Here is a 23,270-nt window from a genome sequence, read left to right on the forward strand (position 1 = left end):
GCAGAGGCTCTACAAGCATTCGGAAGGGTCTCCAGAATGCAGCTGAAATAGAATGAACAACACGAACTATCTGGACGTACTCAATGGAGATAGCAAAGTTGATCCCAAAACCTCTCCATGGAGCGTGGCTATGTATCACTTTCTCAAATTTTTTTAGAATTTCTCGTCTACATTACTTCATTTAAAAATTAAACAACAATAATCTCCTCATGTTTTTTTAATTTTTGAAAAGCTTGGCTTACAATCTACTAAAGTGAAATCTGCTTTTCTGTATATAAACTCTAGGGAAACTTACATTCATCATCCCTCGCGTTTGTCCCAATTACATCATTCCCCTCTTGTTTCATTTTTTACATTTAAACCCAAAAACCTGACACCATTACATTGGTTTGAGTTTTTTTCCGTTAACTTGAACCAATTTTTTAAATCCCCAAAATACTCTTTTTTTTACCTTTCAACCTATGAAAGGAAATCAATTTGGAGCTTAGGGTTTAAAACAGTTTTGGCGATTCCTCACGAATACACTTGACGAACAAAAGTTGTTCCAACGATGACACATTGTTAACCGTAGGTAGTTCTGGCGAAAGAGGGATTGTGATTCCCGACAAAATAGTGCTGCGTTTATGCGGAGAATCAATTTGGCCTTGAGGAACTTTTGGTTTGCTAACAGGAATGCTGAATTTCAGCCATTGTAACTTCTGGAAGCTTCAGCATTTTTTTCGATCTACAGCTGCCTTGTCAACGGAATTTCTGTTTCCAGTCAGTAGATAGGAAGAGGGGTATACAAACCTTTTATTTTCCTCGGGTGCCGTGGGCACAAAAGCAGAAAAATGTATTACTAGTTCTTAAAGTTCATGGTGTCATCCTGTTTATGTATTTTCCTCAAACCAGATCTACTATGTTGATAAAGCATGTTATTCAGTAGCTAAATTTGTATAGGTCATGCCTGAGCATGTAAGAATGTGTATATTTTGTTGCTTTTTACTAATATTTAGCTTGTCATTTATTCCATATTAACTGTACACTGCTGTTTAACAATTGACCCATTATTGAGACAAAAATGTATTTAGGTGCACACTTTTTAATTTTGTGTCATAGACCTGATGAAGTTTGAGATTCTTTTTGATAATACAGATCAATAGGAAATTCATAAAGATTTTTCCTCCAGTCCAGAGATTTGCTGCCCTATGGGGTATGATAGGTGATAAATATTGAAACGCAGCACTTTGTTTCGTCGGGAATCACTGTCCCTCTTTTGCTGGAACTACTTACGGTCACCAACGTGCCATCGCTGAAACAACTTCTATTTGCTAAAGTGTGTTCGTTTGGAATCGCAGAGAAGAATCACTGAGAGGAATCGCAGAGACTGGTTTTAAACCCTAAGCCCCAAATTGATTTCCTTTCATAGGTTGAAGGGTAAAAAGAAGGGTGTTTTGAAGATTTAAAAAAATTGGTTCAAGTTAACGAGAAAAAACTCAAACCAGTGTAAAGGTGTCAGGTTTTTGGGTTTAAATGTAAAAAACCGAAACAATAAGAGGATGATGTAATTAGGACAAACGCGAGGAGTGGTGGATGTAAATTTCCCTAAACTCTAATTTCTAGTGTTAATGAATTTCCTTTTCTCATAAATTAAAATAAAAATGCAGCCAGCCAATAGAAACTGGACCTAAATGACCAATAAACACCCCTAGTGGGGATAATCATAATAATTCACTTGGCAATTTCAGTGCCTGCCTCACACAAACATATAACATTTCGAACCAATTTCTGTTATATATGGCCATGCAAAATATTTGATTGGGTTTTGTTTGTTTTCATGTTAACAGGTGGAAAAAGAAAATTTTCTGTAAAATAAGATTTACAAATGTTTTTTGTTAACGTAAAATGCAAAAAAGGCATTGAAAAGTTAATTATGTGGAAGAAAATTTTCATATATCAAATTTTACAACGAAACAAACAAAGACTTAGGGGTCGGCGGAGATGAAAATTCTTCAGCAATGGAATACTGAAATTCATTCCATTCATCCAAAATATGGGAATAATGTAAATTCATCTTACTCCAAGTTCTTAGATCTTCTTGAGTAGTAGCAACAACTTATGAAGGCCCTAAGCGGTCAATGTTTCCAATAAACAAAGCTGGAAATTTCATAGCCCTCTTAACTGCAACTTTTTCTTTCATGAAAATGAAACAGGAAAGAGGAACAACAATTTCTCATCCAAAAATAAAATAAATCCTCTCACCAAAATGTACTCCTGGGTAACTAGGTCACTCCTGAAGCCTTGTGAATTTAATCTGGTGTTGCTGCACCTTGGTTGAGCTCTGCAAATCTCATGCCAACCCGCATTGAGTGCTTCAAGAACTTCTCAGCACACCGGCGGACACACGTCTCTTCTTGCTTATCTAGAGACTTGCGCCGAAAACTGTCCACACAGTCAGTGAAACATCTCTCCACCAATGAATTATACATCCTTAGACTGCAATTTGGTTATGAAAATGAAAATACCAAAAAAAAAAAAAAAAAAAAGAGTCAGAATCCAAATTAGTGTAAATATTGTAAATCTATTCCAGCAAGTATTTCAATCCCATGAAACTTGCAAGGGAAATCATTTCCAGCCAGCATATTAAACCTGACTTGGGAAATAAGGAACCAAAATAAAGAAACCAGGTTACAACACATACTCCAGATCCAGAAAGGTATTTCAATCAAGAAATAGCTACGCACATACATTATTGCTTGTACTTGAAATTGTTTCCGAACGAGCGACAAAAATGTGTCAAAGGAGACTTTTCAAATGCAAAACAACCACAAATGACAGTTGGAAATGATCAGAAAAATTACAGCTGAGCAAATTTTCATTCTATTATACATAAAAATGATCAATTAATAAGAATTCCAAAGATTTCACATCCATGTATTGATATGATGTTCAGCAGGCATAGAACTTACAAAGTATCTAGATCATAAATTAATGACATCTAAGCCAATCCCCATTCTAGTATACATAAAATGATTATTTAATAAGAATTCTAAAGACTTCATGTCCATGTATCAATATGATGTTGCAGGCATAGAACTTACGAATTATCTGGATCATAAATCAATTTAAAATAAGTCAAATATTGGCTACCATAACCTGCTGACAAGTTTGCAAATTTTGAAATCTACGTTGGCGAGACATTATACGTGGTTGGTTAAAGGCTCTGTGTAGTAGTAAGATGTAGAACAATAAACAAAAAAGAATACAAGACTTATCTTTCTTTGAGAAACATATCCACTAGTAAAGGAGAGTGAACCAATCTTCAGAACTTAAGAACTTTGATACAATGATTCTGCTACAATATAGAGTGGTTGAGTCGTGCCACAAATAAAATTGTCCTTAAATAGTAAACGTCTCATATTAGTGCACTACGAGTATTTTATGTTTCAACATAAAAGTTTAATCAACCCTCTTAAGAAATCATAGAAGTATTGCATTCACTCTCTGGATTGCTCAAAAATTCTGAAGGCCATGCTCAACAATTTAAAAAAACGATGTAGGGAGAAGAAGACTCAATCAAACCTAGTGTAGGTTCAAGTCCAAAAAACACATGCAACAATGTGTCTTGCTATGTCTTATATGCTTAATTTGTCGATTTGTGTTTTACCACTATTTTGAAACTTACGAAGGATTGTTCTACTTTTATTTTAAGATTTTAAGTTTCAAAATACTTTTTAATAAAACATTTTCCCTTAGTTGTTTAGTAATGCAGTCTTCAAGACTTGAACACCTGTTCACCCCAAGCTTTGCCTTGTTAAGAGCAAAGAGTCTTGTTTCTTATAGTTTTTTACTCCCACATGGAAAGTAAGAGAAAATGCTAGCTTGTATATATTTATGGGAACTATATGGGATAAGGGTTCCAAGGAGGGTATCCCCCCATTAGAATGTCCAGGGTGCTTTTTCACACTCGTGCGCACCTGGGCTGGCTGAAACGGTTTTGTGAGGAGTGGTGAGTTGAGGTCCTTGACCCACCTATCTGTTTGGTAATTGGTGGAGGGGTGGACTTGGGCTCAATTTTATATCTAGTATTTTTATATGGACTTAAGCAAGTTGGGCTCAGGCCTAGATTGATATTTCATCAGAATTACTATATGAGAGTATAGGATGTCCTATCTTTTTTGTACTAGGTGAAGGTCTAGACTTCAGCTCATTTTTATATCTATTAATTTTTTACATGGGTTTAAGTGAGTTGAGCTCAAGCCTAGATTGATATTACATCAAATTTACCGTATTTGAGTATGGGATGTGTCTATGTAGTAACACATCCAAGGGTGCATATATGACAATATGGTTATGAATGTACACAAAGGGTGGTTGGAAGAGTCTCTTCCACATCTATAAATACCTTTATTGGTAGCTAGAATCATTCATTCCGGATTCAAATTGAAGATTGCCTCTCTCGCGCTGTTTTACTGATTTCAGACTTTGGTCTTCATCTTCTTTGTTTTCTCTAAATTGTTGAGCATAGCCCTTCACATTTCTATGTAAACCAAACAGTAAGTGCAACACGCCTGTGATTTCCAAAGAAGATTGTTTCACCTTGGAGGTTGAAGGGCAAGGTACCTCAAATACACTAGCTAGGGGCGTTTACTACTTTAAGGAGAGTGTTCATTATGGCATGACTCAATCCTACATTGAAACGGAATCTAAATATTGAAGTGTTTTGATGATTGATACACTCTCTTCATCAAGTGGAAACAATTATGACGAAAAGATAAGTGTCTTATATTATCATTCGTTTACTGTTCAGCATATAGTTACTACACTATGTTTTGACAAGAGTAACTGACAACCAATAGAGGATATTGAAAAATCAAATTCTAGTTTGTTCTCACTAAAGCAGCCATTTCACTGAATTATCAGCAACAGACAACCCCGTTCCCCCTGTATTTGACCTCACAATTCTGATAATCTACTTCAGTTATTGTGTTCCATTTAATTCTATCACTGACTAACGAATCCCCACAAGGAAAAAAAAAATTTGGGGGAAAGAGGCAAAGCCCACATCCCTAATCTTCGAGAGGAATACCACGCCACACTTTCTGCTTTTCTCCTCTTCAGTGGACAAGCAGATTACCAACAGGTCGCTGATACTGAAGATGATAATATACTTCAGCACTAACATGACAGATGCTTCCCTCAAGCACCAACCTTACCTCCGAATTCTTCATAATTAATCATTAGATGTAATACGAAAATTCAGAAAAGACAGCAAGAAAGAAATTATTTGATCGATTCCAATCTCGAGCAATTACAGCACATCACAATAGCTAAAAAAACTCAATGATGAAATCCAAACCAACTAAAACAATGAGAAAGAGAACCTGTCACGAATCTGAAGCTGGTCAATCATGGCCGACATTCTCAGCTTATCTTCTTCCGGTAGAGAATCCAGGTCTCCGAGCATACTCTTGTCCATCTTTCTTCGATCAAGCGACCTAGGTTTTCCGATGACCCAACAGTCGACTCACCCTTAAACCCTAAAAATCCTGCGAAGGAATCTAGCGAGGTTCCGAAATGTAGTACAGTATTATATAGTTTAAGGGAAAGCGTAGCCAACATAAGCACCGTTGGAAGCCACGTTACTCGAGCAGCTAGATTTGTCATATGGTGAAAGTTTGCCCTAACAACTCGAACTTAAGGGTGTTAATTTCAAACCGAAATCGAACACTAAAATCGATACTAAAGCGAAGTCAAATTAATTGGATTGAAATCAAATCGAATAAATTCGGTTCGAATATGTGAGTATGTTATTCGATTTGGCTCGATTTTAGTTTAGGGTGTTAGAACTGTCAGTTCAAACCAAAATCGAACCAAATTGTTCTCATCATTCAAGAGTGTATTTTACAAGCAATTTTTTTTTATGTGGTAAGTGTTTTTTGCAATTTATCATCACATTATGATCTTTCGTCCATCACAGTCATGGTTCAAAAGTTGAACCATTTTCTTAACCGAACTAAAGCCGAATTAAAACTGTATATCAGAATTGAATTGGAATCGAAACCAAGCCTAATTGAATCAGTTTGAGTATCTAAATATAGAACCGAATCGGTTCTCGATTCGATTATGGTTCACCTTATCATCATTTGGAACCAAACCGATTGACACCCTTACTTGAGCTCGAATAGAACTTGGGCCAAGTTTTCTAACCCTGAGGGTGGGTTAGGGTTGAAAACCCCCAACCCTAGGTTAGAATAGGGTCGGACTCGGGTTGAGGCCTCAGCCCGACCTAACCCGGTCCAAAATTTAACCCAGGATTTTTATATTAGAATTTGAGGCTTTTATTGGTATTTCATTTTGCTATATTTTTTTAATGTATAGGATATGAATGGCAAAATCATATCAATCAAAGTTAATCTAACCATTGCAGAAGCCAAGGTCAGCTCGGCCCTGACAGGGTCAATTAGGGTTAGGTTGGGTTGGTATGAACCCGATAGGGTTGGGCCTGAACATGAATCCGATACGGTTGAGTTGGGCCCGGGTTGAATTTTGAGGATCTAGGAGGTCAAGGTTTTAAGAAACCCAGCCCAACTCGATCTTGTTTCACCCCTAATTTGTCATATCCACTATTCATTCATGCATTTCTGACCATTGGATAAACAAAGAAGGCACACCATCTACATTTTTTTTTTATTATTATTAACAAGATATTTTATTGAAAATGTGGGGGTTACATCTAATTACTTTAAAATTAAGGGTGGTACGTGAAAAAATTCCTAACAAAATTGATATTTTGAAACCATTAAGCACATGGAGAAATTGAATTGGTTTGATAATGGATTTATAATGACATGGATAATATTAGAGGTATCAAAAGCTGGACAACACCGCTAGGACATGATCGGTTGAAGTTTTGAAACCAAGTTGATCGATTAATAAATAGTCTACGTGGGTTGCTTAGATGGTTAGGACGAATTAAGATCTGCGATTTAAGTGAAGATCGTAGCAATGGGTGATGAGGAGAGTGACACCTAATTAGTGTACATGTGTACCCTGCCTTGGCAGTTCATGAACCTTTTCCCATTTTTATATCACATGATTATTGATATGACGGTTCAAATTACAGAAGCCAGTAAATCATCTCTTGACAATCCATCGACACTACTATACTTGGCTACCCATGTTTCTTCGTTCTCTACAGGCATTGAAGCAATCCCCATATTTACATGCAAAACCATGGTTCATATAAGTTAATACAAACAGAGTTAATCATGAACATAGAAGCCCAGTTTGCATATCCTGAACTTGGCTCATAACTACCATTGCAAATTAGGATATAAGAAGCCCCACCTAGTAACTTTCGTAATCCTCAAAGCTCAAATATGAATCAAGATTTTGGGGAATATTCAAATCACTAGCCAGAGGAAAAAACTTCAGCTCATAGGTCCATATATAAATATGTTACCAGAAAAAAAAAAAAAAAGAAGGGTCTATATATAAATCAATTGGTGATTCATAGTGGGTAAAACGTCTCAAGAAATGTCTTATCTTGTTTCTTTCATGAATTTTACCCTTTACGGGGTAGAAATGGCTTGTGTAGAAACTATTTTCACTCCAAATTATGTGGGAACACCTTCATTATTAGCGGAAAAAAAAAAGATTATCAATGCTGGATTGGGATTTAACTCACGAATACTAAAGCATTGAAGGTCTTCCAAAAATGAAGTAGAATGCTATAATAAATGAAACAAGACTTAACTTTCTTATATAACCATGGCAGAATTAGTGATATAAGACCCAATCGGGATTGGAATCCTCTCCAACACCAACGATCCATCCAAGGGCTGGAAAGTCTTCGACACACATCTCCAAGTGTTGAAAGGTGTTGAGATGTGTGACCACGCCCTCTCAACCCTTGGATTATCGTTGAAAGAGCATTGGAGGAGCATTTGTTGGAGAAGAGTCCGATCCTCAAATTACAAAGATACATTGAAAGGAGATATTCAGACCTTAAGCTTAGGGTTTATAAGCGAAGATCTTAGTACTATTGCAGGACTAAAAAATAAATCAAAGGATTTCAATCCAATTTGATTCGGATTTGAACAGGCGATTTTGATACCGGTTCGGTTCCAGGCCCAGCTAATTTCCTTTCCTTGCATTTCTCTACCTTTCATGATTTCAGTTTCCCACTTTATCTTCCCACCAATCAAATGAAGCAGTTAACGAGTAAGGGGTTCGAAAGTTTTCAAATCGGATTAGATAATCGTGAATTGCAACGACAACGACAAGGAGCCATTAACGTTCGCCACCGACGACCCCCAACCCACAGAACAACGACAATAACGACAATAATGACAACTGAAAGCGAACAATACTGAAAATAAACCAAACCGATAAAACCCCCTATAGACGCCACTGATTTAATGATTTTCGTCAACAACCCATTGAGACAGGAACCGTTTGTCACATGGCTCACGGCATCTTGAAGTTTCTCTGCAAGACTTTTTCATGACATCTATTCTATGGTGAAGAGAATCAATCAAGTTTTCTCTGCCCCTTAATCACAGAAATTGAAACTTCAAATTTAGAAAGGGATTAACATTCCTCCAGACACTTCAATTAATTCATAACCTCTTTCAGAGAGAACAATTACAGATGATCACTGGAATCAAAGACACTCACAAAAGTAGCCACTAAACCTCTCTGCAACTTCCCTAGAGGGTTACAAGAAGAAAGGCTACTTTATTTTTGGAAGCTTAGGGAAGCTTCATACCAGACCGACACCAACTTAACACACAAGAGACCATATATGTTGTATATTCATTATTATGCATAAACAGCTATCCAGTCATGGATCCCTGTCGGCACGACTCTCATTTGCAATTGCAGGGGTCGCAGGTGCAGTTAGCTCCGCACTTGCAGCCACCGTTCTCTGCCTCAACGCCCATCTCGGACATCTCGTAGTAGCTGTCCAATCAAAAAAAAAAAATTGTTGCAGTTCTTCATCAGTTACAGAAAAGAATGGAATAGCGATAATAACAAGGCCGTAAGAATGGCACCGTTCAATAATTTTAACGGGTAAAAGTTAAAATCATTCGTTAGGGGTGGGGAAGGGAAGGGCACATACGCTTTCTCGGGAGCGACTCCGACGATGATGGTCTCTGTGGTTGTCCTCTCTCCAGAGAAAGAGAAGTCTGGGTACATCTTGCATCTGCAGATCAAAGCGAAAGAAAAACTTGAATTCAACAACCCATGAAACAGATTAGAGAGAGAAACATGGAAGCATGGAGAATTGACTTATAATTGGCATAGATTTCCATTCATGGTTCTCTTTCATTGTGTTTGCTGTGTGTATGCGTGAAAGAGAGAGGGAGAGATCGATTTGCAAAAAGGGAAAAACAGGGAAACCCAAGAGAAGGAAGTTTTTCATACCCTCCGCAGCCAGAGCCGCAACCGCAGCCAGAGCCGCAACCACACTTTCCTCCGCAGCACGACATTTTCTTAGGAAGAAGAAGATGAAATGGTAAGGAAAGAAGGACTATTAGAGACGAGCAAGGAAAGGATTAGAGGAAATTGGAGACTCCTGTGATATGATATGCAGCTGGTCGACTCCCATTTATAGGAAGCTGAGGTTCTTTAGTACAGAGAGAGAGAGAGAGAGAGAGAGAGAGAGAGAGAGAGAGAGAGAGAGAGCTTGTCAGCATCTTAGGGGGAAAAAAAATTGATGCGTGTAGGTTTAAAAGTCCATAAGGCGGCAAACTTGGGAAAATAATCCTCTTTTTTTCTCATCCCTATTTTTCCTTGTTTTGCTATCTGCAGAATACGACACGTGGACAACTTTAAGACCAACGCATCGGATGTAATAATCCTCACCCAACGGTTGGGTGAGGATTATTACATCCGATGCGTTGGTCTTAAAGTTGTCCACGTGTCGTATTCTGCAGATAGCAAAACAAGGAAAAATAGGGATGAGAAAAACAGAGGATTTTGATCCGCAAACTCGTAGCACAGCCACAACCTGAACCAGCAGCACCAAGTAATGCACCCGTTCAGAGTCATCAGACTTGAGTGATCAAGTCCTTGTCTCCTTCGATCACCATGTATTCATCGTCCCTTCCCCATTAAGACCTTCGTAGAATTGAACTATGCCGACCTGGCAATGATACATCATTTACTCCCACATCCACTTGAGACCGCAGTGATCAAGTCTTCGTACGAGACTTGATCCACATAGATGGAAGTTACTCAACGACTAATTCTGTGGTAAATTCCATTTATGTGGATCAGCTTGTACGAGATTGATTCTTGTCCGAGAATCTGATTCACACTCTACCCACTTATCTAATACCCAATAGGGTTTAAAAACTAGGAAAATTATGTTTTGAAAATGAAGGGGATGTATTTTATTAGTATTTCGTATCTTTTATTTCTCCAATTCTATTTTCATTTTGCTTTTATTCATGAGAAAAACTGAGATATGAAAAATATATGATGAATGAGACTGAAAGGCTTGATTGGCTATATATTTTCATCTATTATTTGCTTTTGTATATATGAACGCTGACCTCTTCCTGCACTTCTTGTCTTTGCCATCACTCACGTTTTGTTCCGTTAGTATTGATGATATTGTAAAACAATGGAGGTTTCAAAATAGTTCTCTTTGGCTGTGTTTGGTAGCCAAGATAAGAAAAAATTACGAAAGTTATTATATTTTTTCCGTTTAAGAAATTTCCATTATGTTTGGTTATCCTTAACCAAAAGAATATTCTCCTTTTTTTTTTCCAAAATTCACCTTGAAAATGGTGTAGTTTTCTTGTGCTACCAAAGAAAACATAAAATGTCTTACCTAAAACACAAGAAAAACTTTTCTTTTCTTTTCTTCCAAACGTAGAATTTTTTTTTTTTAAATTCACATTTCATTTATATTCTTTTCTTTACTTCTCTTTTTTCTAGATTCTTTTTCTTCTCATTTCATTTCATTTCTTCTCTTGGCTACCAAACACAGCCTTTGTGTTTTATCTTGTTTGATATCTCCATAAGTGTTGAATTTAGGACCTTCACAGATCCCGATGTTGTTTCTTGCAAAGGATTGGAAAATTTCTAGCTATACATTGAATTGCACTTTTATTTTAGGTATCGTATATATTCTTTATCAGAAACGTATACTCTTCTTAGTTTGACATTTGGAGAGGCTTTGCTAGCGTCGATTATATTTTTTCTGACGCATCGAAAAGATTGCATAGGACTTTGGATGGAGTCTATTGATTGTTGGATTGGGCATAAATCTTGTATCTATAAACAATCTCCTCGATAAATATATAAAAGGATTGGTTTCCTTCATTTAAGTATTAAAAATTCGAGTTCCTTTTTTAGGTTTTGCTTTATCGCAAGCTTGATTTTGACTTGAGCATCTCAAAGAGGCAAAATAGATTAGCGCACCGTTCTTGTCAGAAGCGATCCATAGAGCTGCTTTATCTTGAAGGTTGATTCGTAAAGTTATGACTACACCATAGGGGGTGCCTAAGGTCTTGATCAAGAGAGTGTCAAAGTGGCAAGACTCAACCCTCTACCATATAGACTTCTGAGAAATTGGCGTGATTCAGATTAGTGTTGTGATCAAGCTTTCCTAACGTGACGATTGAGTTTTGAGAATTTAGTGTGATTCTGATTGTATTGTGACGAAGCTTTCCTAAGGTGACGATCGTGATTACTAGATACAACCATAACAAATAAGTTATATCTATCTCTATTCAATTCTTATATTTTTCTCTTAGATTTCGTCTCTAGGATACGATTGTAAAAAGAAGTAAGGAATTGTTGCCTACCAATGGCATAATATGGAGATAGTTTTTCACAATCTAGGATGAAGAGATAATAATGTGACTTTATGATTGGACTTTCGGACAATGAGTTTTATTACTAAACTCCTACTCTCTATTATAATCCAATTCAAGGATCAGATGTCTTATCATGAGGTTCTCTCTTCTCTTCAATGGTGGGGGAAGGAAACTCCATCCATAAATAAATCCATGAAGGGGAAAAATTACTAAATGAAGCAACTAAGACTTGGGGTAGGTCCATTTGATTTGTATTTTGTACTATACAAGTTTCATGAGAAATGGTACTAACATATGTAGTACAACGTTTACGTAGTACCAATTTTGGTACATACCCGTTGACAAAAGGTGGATTTGTGGTGATCTTTTAATCTTGCCTTCCTCTTCTTTGGCTAATGTAATATATATTAAGGTTTAGAATTAAGTAATGGATACTCATAGTAGTTTTAGTTGGTCATATCGACATATAATAACAAAAACAATAATAATATAAGGACAAAAGGCTCAATTCATGATGGATTGCATGGTTGGGATGGGCTCAAAATTTGACATATGGCTAATAATGGGGCTCACAACGCATCCATCGAATAGTCAATTTGCAATGCTAGCTTTGGCTATCTTGATAGCTTCTCTTGAGTAATTTCCATATTGAAATAAAACCCTTTTTCATGTAAATGACACCCATGGATTTAAAAGGCAAAAGATAAATGATTTGATTATTCTAATTATTAAATTTTTAGAACCATTTAGATAAAACAAATGACAAATTGGATGGTCCATCTCAATAAAAAATGGCTAAAGTCATAGACCTATGAAGTCCCTGATCCCACATCGATTAAGATTACAAAAAGTGTTGGGATAAGTGAGGAGAAGGAGAGCCCCTCCCAAGCCCCAGCAAATTTGTATCTTTTGGGTTGTAGAGCCAGACCCATGCAGGAGGCTCCCTTTGATAAGATAAAGATAGCAGCAGTCTAGCTCCAACTGGTAAATGAATCAGTTTCAATACATGGAAAGTTGTTTAAGATATAACTGAGCACAACATACAACATAAAAGTGGAAATAGCCATTTCCATGGATTGGATGGATTCCCTTTAGTCACTTTATGAAAGGGAAAAAGAATGGTTTTCGTCTTCTCAGGTTAATTAATAGATTGCTATTTCTTTCTCATCCATTAATCAATACGTTAAGAGACAAAAGGAGATTTGCTTCAAAGTCCAAAGTGTGCTTTTTACAGAACGAACCCAACTTAGTACCAAACATTATTCTGTCTATTTAATGACTGGAGGAACGAACGTTAGAAAAAGATGAAAAGCCAGAGCTGTGCTGGGGATTCAGGGCCGGGAAGGGGGAACCCACCAGGGCCACTGGCTGCCACCACCACCACCACCACGGCACCACTACCACTCACGTCACATGGCTACACAGTAATATTACAGGTTTTGGCTTTGGGTGGTGATGAGAGTAAGTGTCTCTGACCACAGCACGGCCAAGGAGCGTTCGAACTAATGTCGTGTTGTCACCTCGGCTCCTCATCAGGCCGAGCTGCCACATTGGCCCCCCATAAGGCCGAGCTGCCACCTTGGCCCCCCATCAGGCCGAGCTATCACCTCGGGCCCCCATTAGGCCAAGCTATCACCTCGGCCCCTTATCAGGCTGAGCTACCACCTCGGCTCCTCATCAGGCCGAACTACCACCTCGGCTCCTCATCAGGCCGAGCTGCCACCTCGGCTCCTCATCAGGTCGAGCTACCATCTCGGACCCTCATCGGTCTGAGCTACCACCTCGGCTCCTCATCAGGCCGTGCTTCCACCTCGACCCTTCATCAGTCCGAGCTACCACCTCGGCCTCTCATTAGTCCGAGCTACCACCTTGGCCTCTCAATTAGGCCGAGCTACCACCTCGGCCTCTCCTTTGGCCGAGTAGCCACCTCGGCTTGGCATCATCAGGCATGACTCCCAGAAATGTGCTCTCATCCACTCCTACATTCAAGAAATGTAATCCATGACCACAAGGACATGACTCTATCCACTACACGTTATCAGAGGCATCCACTCCTCTCATAACCCACACCTCCGAAATAAGAGAGAAATATTCCCGAAAGATGCCCCAGAATCTGGAATATTTTTGGAATAAGAGAGCCATTCTCCTTAAGGGCTCCACGCCCAGTAGGACTGTCCACAGACTTCCCCCTTTCTCCACTCCATCAGTAGCTCATAAATACAAAGGTAAGCCTCCATTGTGGGGATCGATCACTTCTTTTGACTGAAAAAACTCTTTTGAGTATTTGCTGTAGAATTAGAGAGTTCCTTGTCGGGTCAGCTCGGCTCTCCCCTATCTTCTCTTCTGTGCAGATTTACTGGACCATCAGGAGCTGCAAGGAAGATTTGCTAGTCAATTTTTACCGTATCAGGTAGTGGTGGCCCCTCTGTGCATGACTTCCACCCTTTGGTTGTGGAGTTGGATTTTTGCCTTTTGATGTCACCTAGAAAAGACAATACTTTCTACTACCACCACCACCTTCTTCTATTCATTGTGAATAAGTTCTTCTTCTTTATCTTCCTTGTGAGTGGAAGGTAAGGTGAGGTACGCCACTCGAGTCTAAACATCTTCTTGACGATCACACAACTAATTTTATATATAAAGTTAAATATCAAATGTTGCCTTGGGCTATATTCTTTGGTCTTGGAAGATTATAATATAACAAGTTGTTTTTTCACAGTGTGTGATTTAATGTTATTATTGGACTACGACCAAGGCACCGTTTGACAATGTTCCGTTTATATCATTTCAGTTTTTTCTTGTTCCAAAAAATGGAGAAATAACCTAAAAAGCGTTAGATAAAGTTGTTCTGTTTCACCAGTTTTTAGAAACATAAATCAAAATTTATGCATATTTACAATTCTAGAAACGACTTTGACGAAACAAGTCAAACTTGTTTTGTTATTTCTAGAAATGAAATTGAGAGAAAGAAAAGGCTATTGTGCCTGATTAATCTCTCAATTATTTAAACCTAAAAAGAGGCAACTGAACCCTCTCTCTCTCTTATGGGCATTCGATTATATTATTGGGTTTTTTAATGGCATTATGTCTGCAAAAAAATGTTTCGAGAAACAGGTTTATCAAACACCAAAAGATCAATTTTTGTTTTCGAAAACGTAAAAAACCGTTTCTGTTATTTCTAGACACAAACAGTAGAAACATTATCAAACAGTGCCTAAAGTTTCAAAGAATGGGGATAAGATTGATTTGCGTCGAAGTAAGCCAATGTGATCTCTTTTCCCTTAAAAAGAAAAAAAAAAAAAAGAAAAAAAAAAGAAATAGGGTTTTAGCATATTTGACCAATTTTTATTGATTAGAGGTTTTTAAACTTTTGGAGAAGAGTGAATGTTATCATTAACACGTACCCCTACCATTGAAAGTCCCAAATTCTTTTTCTTTAGTCCAATAAGAGAGTCAAATCTTATGGATCAAGAGATTCTCTTTGTCCAATGGTTTAAGAGAAACTGAGTCTTATACATAACCTTATTGCATTTCCACTTTGATTATTTGAGAGGATTATGTTATGCAATATAAAAGCAAATAATAATAATAATAATAATAATAATAATAATAATAATAAAATCAAGCTCTTAGTAACAAAAATCAATAAATAATGATGGATGAGATTGACAAAGCAAGATAAAAATGAAATAAACTTTCCCTAAAACAAAATTTTTCTCTTTAACAATGGTTCACTTAACAAAGATGATAAAGATGATGGGATGTGAGTTAACATCATATGAGGACCGTTAATGCTAGATGGATGAAGTCAATGATATAAAACAAAGTCAATTTACTTGCCTTTTAACTTATTATTTTTTTAATAGATCTAGCTTTGTGAAATAAAAAGTTCCTTAAGAAAAGACAGTAAAATAGAGGGTTGCATCTGGTAAAATCAAGTCGGATTTGTTTCATCATTTCTGTAAACGAAATTGAGAGAAAGAAAAAGGCTATTGTGCCTGATTAATCTCTAAGGCTATTGTGCCTGATTAATCTCTCAATTATTTAAACCTAAAAAGAGGCAACTGAACCCTCTCTCCCTTGTGGGCATCTGATTATACTATTGGGTTTTTTAGTGGTATTATATTTGCAAAAAAATGTTTCAAGAAACAGGTTTATCAAACACCAAAAAATCCGTTTTTTTTTTTGAAAACGTGAAAACCGTTTCCACTGTTTCTTGACACAGAAACAGCAAAAAACATTATCAAATAGTGCCTAAGGTTTCAAAAAATGGGGATAAGATTGATTTGCGTCAAAATAAACCAATGTGATCTCTTTTCCTTTAAAAAGAAAAAAAAATTGGGTTTTAGCATATTTGACCAATTTTTACTGATTAGAAGTTCTTATACTTTTGGGGAAGAGTGAATGTTATTATTAACATGAACCCTTACCATTGAAAGTCCCAAATTATTTTTCCTTGGTCTAATAAAAGAGTCAAATCCTATGGATCAAGAGATTCTTTTTGTCCAATGGTTTAAGAGAAAATGGGTCTTATACATAACCTTATTGTATTTCCACTTTGATTATCTGAGAGGATTATGTTATGCAATATAAAAGCAAAAAAATAAAAAATAAAAATAAAAATCAAGCTCTTAGTAACAAAAGTCAATGAATGATGATGGATGAGATTGACAAAGCAAAGGAAAAATGAAATAAACTTTCCCTAAAACAATTTTTTTCTCTTTAAACAATGGTTCACTTAACAAAGATGGTAAAGATGAAGGGATGCGAGTTAACATCGTATGAGGACCGTTAATACTGGATGGATGAAGTCAATGATATAAAACAAAGTCAATTTACTTGCCTTTTAACTTATTATTTTTTTAATAGATCTAGTTTTGTGAAATAAAAAGTTCCTTAAGAAAAGACAGTGAAATAGAGGGTTGGATCTGATAAAATCAAGTCGGATTTGTTTCGTCATTTCTAGAGACGAAATTGAGAGAAAGAAAAGGCTATTGTACCCGATTAATCTCTCAACTATTTCAACCTAAAAATAGGCAACTGAACCCTCTCTCCCTTGTGGGCATCCGATTATACTATTGGGTTTTTTAGTGACATTATGTCTGCAAAAAAAATGTTTCGAGAAGCAAGTTTATCAAACACCAAAAAATCCGTTTTTATTTTCGAAAACGTGAAAAACCGTTTCTACTATTTTTAGACACAGAAATAACAAAAACTTTATCAAACAGTGCCTAAGGTTTCAAAAAATGGGGACAAGATTGATTTGCGTTGAAGTAAGCCAATGTGATCTCTTTTCCCTTAAAAAGAAAAAAAAAAGAAAAAAAAAAAAAAAAAAAAGAAATAGGGTTTTAGCATATTTGACCAATATTTACTGATTAGAGGTTCTTAATCTTTTGAAGAAGAGTGAATGTTATCATTAACACGTACCCAACTATTGAAAGTCCCAAATTCTTTTTCTTCAGTCTAATAAAAGAGTCAAATCCTATGGATCAAGAGATTCTCTTTGTCCAATGGTTTAAGAGAAACTAGGTCTAATACATAACCTTACTGCATTTCCACTTTGATTATCTGAGAGGATTATATGATGTAATATAATAATAATAATAATAATAATAATAATAATAATAATAATAATCAGGCTCTTATTAACAAAAATCAATGAATGATGAAGGATGAGATTGACAAAGCAAGGGAAAAATGAAATAAACTTTCCCTAAAACAATTTTTTTCTCTTTGAACAATGGTTCACTCAACAAAGAAGATAAAGAAGAAGGGAGGCGAGTAAACATCGTATGAGGACCGTCAATGCTGGATGAATGAAGTCAATGATATAAAACAAAGTCAAATTTACTTGTCTTGTAAATAATTATTTTTTTTAATAGATCTAGCATTGTGAAATAAAAAGTTCCTTAAGAAAAGACATTGAAATAGAGGGTTGCATCTGGTAAAATCAATGGTGTTTATTAATTCAGTTTAAGATATAATGGACATAAATTGAAAAAAAAAATTATATATATATATATATATCGGTAAAAGATTCCTTCGACTTCAATGTGCAAATCAATTTGCATGGCAAGATGCATAGATCTAGGCCCTGCATGTTTTCTTTCTAATCAAAACGCTTATTTTGCAGGATTCATCTGTAGCCCCTCCCATTGCCTGCAAATCGCAATCTAATCAAACCAAACAAGCCATATTAACCACAAATTTACACCCATAGTGTTTAAAATTAGACCAGAATGATGGTTGAACCGAATAAAACCCAACTTCATGTGCATTGTGTAGCCCTAGTTTTCACCAAAACCTTGAAGTAGTTCCCAAGCTCCGTATATTGTTCCCTTTTAAAATTTGAGAAAGTCAAATGTTTTCCTCCACCCATGGTGAAGGGTTCACTCACAAATCTACCGTTGTTATTATTCCCCATTTATGTTGGATGCCAAAAATGTCCTTCCTTATTCCTAATATATCCATTCAAGTAGTGCAACAATGGCCATTGATGAAGGGATTCCTCCTTCACCGTGGATTAGGAAAACTCAAGTCTTTTTAGAAATAAGGTCGTGGTGAACATTGGTTTAATTGGATAGAAGTGTTTTTGTTCAAGGCCGGGCTGTAACGTAAGCAGCTTGGGCTCGTGAGTACAGTCTGGGAGATGTTGGCGCACCCCAACCCATATGATTTAGGGCTTGGGTCGAGCTTATATAGTATGTCCATGGAAGTTCTCATCTACCACATGTAGCATACATATGGCCCAGTCCATGATCCCAACGGCTTAGCCCAAGCCTGACTTGACCATAGGTTAGGTTGAGATATTTTAGCCTAGGTCTAACCAACCGGCCTCAGGATGGGTCGAGTTTGGCCCTATTTTCTCATTAGATCACTTGATTAGCCTAATAATAACTAACCTTTTTTTTTAAGGTATGCCCCAAGAAGAATTGAACTTGTGAAGTGTTATTTATAACTAAATTTGAAAATATTCACCACCTTCCCCTCTTATTTGTAAACTTCCATTCTCTTCTTAAATTTTCAATGTGAGACTAAAAATTCGTAAGTTCTTTTTATCCTTTTTTTCCTTTGAAACAAAAAGAAGTCTTTTTCATCTCACATTGAAAACTTAAGAGAATACATAGAGAATGCAATATACATAAATAAAACTACACACCCTAAGCCACTTACATTATTATTATTATTATTTTTATTATTATTATAATATTTAAAAAAATTTGTAAATACAGGGCTAGGCTGGACCGGTTCGGGATTAACCCAAGGCCTCAGCCCAAGCCCAGCCCGGACCTAGCTCGGACCTAGGAATCCCAACCCTTGCTATCCCGGATTGAAAATCCCAGCCCAGCCCAGGCCCAACAGGACTCAGGGTGGGCTCGGATCCACTTATTAATCAGGGAACCAGAGTTGAGTTGAAGTTGGTATGAGAAATAAAATAGTTGCAGAGGCTCTTCAATTTTGTGGAAGCATTGTAAAGCAAGGAGCCAGGGAATGTTGCATTCACGTGGTGAAACTACTCCTATTGCTCCTTGTTGAATTGCTGATGGTGCAACTAAAGTTAATGACCTAGAAAAACTTGAAAATCAGCTGTGTCGTTTGTAACCATTCATTTCATGGACAAACTTGCATAGTTAAAAGGAAAGGAAAGTGAAATTTTTTTAATTTAAAATAGAAATTTTTGTAATTATTACCTCATGTGATTATATATGTTACTATTTTATAGCAAAGGGTTTTACATTTAATTTTATTTCCTCATATTTACTTCTGGTCGGGGCCTTCAGCCTCGTATCTACAATGTAGCAGTTGTATCGGTGTAAATTTTGTGGACAGTTAAAGCTATTGTAATCCTCCACGAGTTAAATTTCAACCATAAAAAACAGTTAGCCATGTGGTAGAATAATGCTCTGAAAATCCATTAAAAAGTTGGATGTTTCCAAAAGATAATTGGGGGAAAAAATTTATATGGTTGAACACACAAAATGAAGATGTAAATACAATATTACCATATCGCCTGCTATTTTATTTTAGTGTCAACGCAGAATGCTCTCTCTCGTGGATTGATTAGATGATGTGAACCGAAAGAAACATGCGATCATGGTTTTAAAAAATGGTATCAAATCAGGCATGTCTGCCAATCTGAATTATTATCGGCTGTGCCCAATATTGATGCCTGTCTGATCATGGATGGCATGGTTCTAACTAAAAGTAAATTTGTTCAAAAAATAGGTTTTGTAAAAAAAAATTTGAGGACAAAAGCGTCTGATTTATCCCGATATACGGCCGATACAGATTTTTAAAACCATGCCAGCGAATGCTTTTGACCAGCTAGTGTTTTAAGTTCTTACTACTCAGCTTTTCCAATATTAATTGAACTATCAAAGCCCCGTGAATGTAGCCATAACTAATGAAGCAACGAATGAAGAAAACTAAAGAGTTGAGGTAGGAAGATGGTACCCTCTTGCAGTGATCACTGACCAGTCTTCTCTTACCTTTTTAAGCTCAAGATTCGACAATGGGGGACAGCTTTTTCTCTCTTTATGAAGGTTATCATGTTGTGGTGACCTATCCTTCAACCACCTTCTGTTTTTTAACTGACCCAGTTTCCTTCTCTAATGAACCTCAAATCCAGAATCTTACTTCCTACCTTAATTCGGAACATTGTAATCTCTCCGTTTTACCTCAATTCAATTAAAAAGAAAACGAAAATGATTGATTACCAATTTCAAGGTAAAATTTTATATTAGCTACCTAATCATAATTATAAAAGTCTCCAAATTTTTTTTAATATTTATTTCATTATTTTCCTGACCACCAATCAGATGGAGCCATAGGGACCATGATCAGTTGAGAGCAACAAAGAGACTATAAAAAAGGTCTCAGTTTCCAATTAAATGCAATTTTTATTTATTTCGAATACTCACTAGCTCAGTCTGATCCATACTAATTCACTAAGGCTGCGTGTGGTTGTCATTTTGTTCTAGAAACGAGATTTCATGTTAAAATCAGAAATTTTCATTTATGTGTCAAAATTCCGTTTTGGAACAAAACTCAAAAGTTGGAACATGATAAGCATGTTCCAACATATCCCATTTCTGGTGTTTTTTACCCGGTTTGTTTCGAAAAAAAAAAAGGAAAAATAAACATGGACACCAAACAAAGATTCTGTTTACTTGTTCCCGTAAAACAAAAAAACGCCAAAAATGTTTTTTCGAATAGCTACCAAACGCAGCCAAATATTCTCTAGAACCAAACTCCAGACTCACAACATCACGACTTGAACACCTGGAAAGGCAACAAGTTCGTTGGCCATGGTGACCCATTCACCTTAGATTCATTGCAATTGTTTTGTTCACACCTCCACGACTTGGAACACCTGCAAAGGCAAGAAGTTCGTTAGCCATAACCCATTTACCTTAGATCCATTGCAAATACACACAATTTTGTGAAAAGAAAACCTGGAAGGCTGGACCTATACCATCATCAGTATGCACACACACAGCATATTACTAATTGATCACAATAAAACAAAGGAAAACCAGTAAGTCAGTAAGACATGTGAAAATGGATGCTGTATCTGAAAAACAGTATTGAGTCTGACATGTGCTAAGATGTTAATATAAATCAAGGCCTCAACATATAAACATTCTTATATACCAATACTTAGAAGAATCTGACAATCACACAAACATTTTTGACACCAAGTTCTCAATATCACCTATATTATGGGCAAAATCAACAATATGAAAATATGAGGTGCAATTTGAACTCATAATATTAAAAAATTTAGATCCTAAAGTTTCTAAGAGAGGAAAGGTATTGTGAGAACTAAGTTAATCCAAAAAAGGAATTCTATTTGTTCACGAAGTAAAAGTTACATCTCTTTGTTCATGATTGTACACATTTTTCGCTCTGTTTCTTTGCATCCTTAAACCACCAACCATGCTCCTCAATTTAAAATCAGTGAAAATCTGTAAATTATTACCCATACGTCTGAATATGTTGACATAATTTTATATGCAGCTTTCCCATGTTGGAGAGATTTGTGAGAATATAGCTTGTAGATATGAATTGCTTCAGTTATTGGGGAACCTTAGTTATAGAGCACTGCAAGGAAGTAAATGATTCTTTTTCAAAAATTTAAATATCCTGTGATTGTAGGGGCTATCGACTTGCATCAGTTGCATGTGGTATGTATAAAGCTGCGTCGCATGTCACTTTTGATTTTCTTTGTTATTATTTTGGGAAGCATATTTACTGATTCTCTAACTATAGTATAAGAATGTTACTGTAAATGATTTCCGCAGAAATGGGAAAGTGATTCTTAAGAATGATAATCGGGAAGTTTTGGCTTTATATTGTTCACAGGAAAGTGACACATGTGCCCCTACATTAGCCTCCTGTTTCTGAATAAACCAAAATATTGCTAACACAGATAATTTATTTACATCATAAGAAATTCTTTGATTTATGAAAAGATAAGATATATATGCTGTTGGCTTCAACTTTCAAGTTTAGTATGATTTTTGGGTTGTGGCTGATAAATTATTTGAACTTTTTGCCTGGTCTGAAATCCCTGGGGTCCAAAGTGAATCTGTTGAATTTACCAAAATGCTTTGGGAGCTTGGCCTCATGTCTGTAGGATATAGGACTGCTATGAGGAAAATTATTAGGCAATATGGTCTATTTTGTAGTGAATCACAATTCCGGGGCTAGGGATGATTCACTTCCATTAGCAGTACAAATTGGGAAGACTACTGAGGAAAATAGTAATTTTAACTGTACATCTTGTTCGTAAGCATTTTCAGCAGCAGACCTACCTTACTGACCCCATAGGCTTGCTCATTAGAGAGTATTTGCCTTGGTCAATCAGGAATGGATTTTAGGATGAGTCAGTGTTGTCCCTGTAGCCACTTTTCATTTCTTGATTAATGTAGCAGAAACATTGTTGATAAGAGTTCTTAATTCTATACATATAACACTTGATTATGAGTGAAGCATTGATTTGATCAAGAATGTAATGGATATTTCTTTTATTACTATAAATCAATTTCTAGTTACATCCTGGTAGAAACTGCTTTGGGGACACTTGATTTATGATAATGAATGTAGTGAATATTTCCTTGATCACTTTGGTTGTGTTTCATATTGCTCTCCCCTCTTTTCTCACATACAATTTTTGCTACCCTAGTAGGGAGTAAAGATCTTGATTAAATTCCAACTGGCAAATCTATGAGCAGAGGTACAATCAATGTTCTACCTTAACTGGTCTTGTTCTGTTATTTCCGTCTCTATATAAGATCACTTGTCTTGAACAGGGTTTGAAAAACAGAATCAGACAATTTGATTTGGAATCCCAATTCAAGCAGTTTCGAATCAACCTGTCCATACAGATTTTCTAGGGTTCCGCCCAATGCTGATTGATTCCAGCATATTCATATGGATTTTTTTTTTTTT

At 36.3% G+C, this 23,270-nt stretch overlaps 3 protein-coding genes across 3 annotated transcripts in view; all 3 read right to left on the minus strand.

The window, feature by feature from the left end:
- Positions 1–1,979: 1,979 nt before the first annotated feature.
- LOC122057248 (mitochondrial import inner membrane translocase subunit Tim9) lies at positions 1,980–5,573 on the minus strand. Its single transcript, XM_042619291.1, has 2 exons — positions 5,364–5,573; positions 1,980–2,475 (listed from the first exon to the last, which is right to left on the minus strand). Exons 1-2 carry the CDS (start codon positions 5,456–5,458, stop codon positions 2,289–2,291), a joined length of 282 nt encoding a protein of 93 aa, XP_042475225.1. The 5' UTR covers positions 5,459–5,573; the 3' UTR covers positions 1,980–2,288.
- A 2,989-nt stretch (positions 5,574–8,562) lies between these two features.
- On the minus strand, positions 8,563–9,590 carry LOC122057489 (metallothionein-like protein type 2). Its single transcript, XM_042619606.1, has 3 exons — positions 9,412–9,590; positions 9,107–9,190; positions 8,563–8,946 (listed from the first exon to the last, which is right to left on the minus strand). The coding sequence occupies exons 1-3, from the start codon at positions 9,474–9,476 to the stop codon at positions 8,853–8,855; spliced, it is 243 nt and encodes an 80-aa protein (XP_042475540.1). The 5' UTR covers positions 9,477–9,590; the 3' UTR covers positions 8,563–8,852.
- Positions 9,591–21,026: 11,436 nt separating this feature from the next.
- LOC122057699 overlaps positions 21,027–23,270 on the minus strand; it is a 12,351-nt gene continuing 10,107 nt past the window's right edge. Inside the window, exon 6 of the mRNA XM_042619906.1 lies at positions 21,027–21,189. The gene's annotated coding sequence lies outside the window, so the exon portion shown is untranslated. The remainder of the gene's footprint in view (positions 21,190–23,270) is intronic.

Source organism: Macadamia integrifolia, chromosome 12, assembly GCF_013358625.1.
Source record: "Macadamia integrifolia cultivar HAES 741 chromosome 12, SCU_Mint_v3, whole genome shotgun sequence".
In the NCBI taxonomy this organism is placed as follows: domain Eukaryota; kingdom Viridiplantae; phylum Streptophyta; class Magnoliopsida; order Proteales; family Proteaceae; genus Macadamia; species Macadamia integrifolia.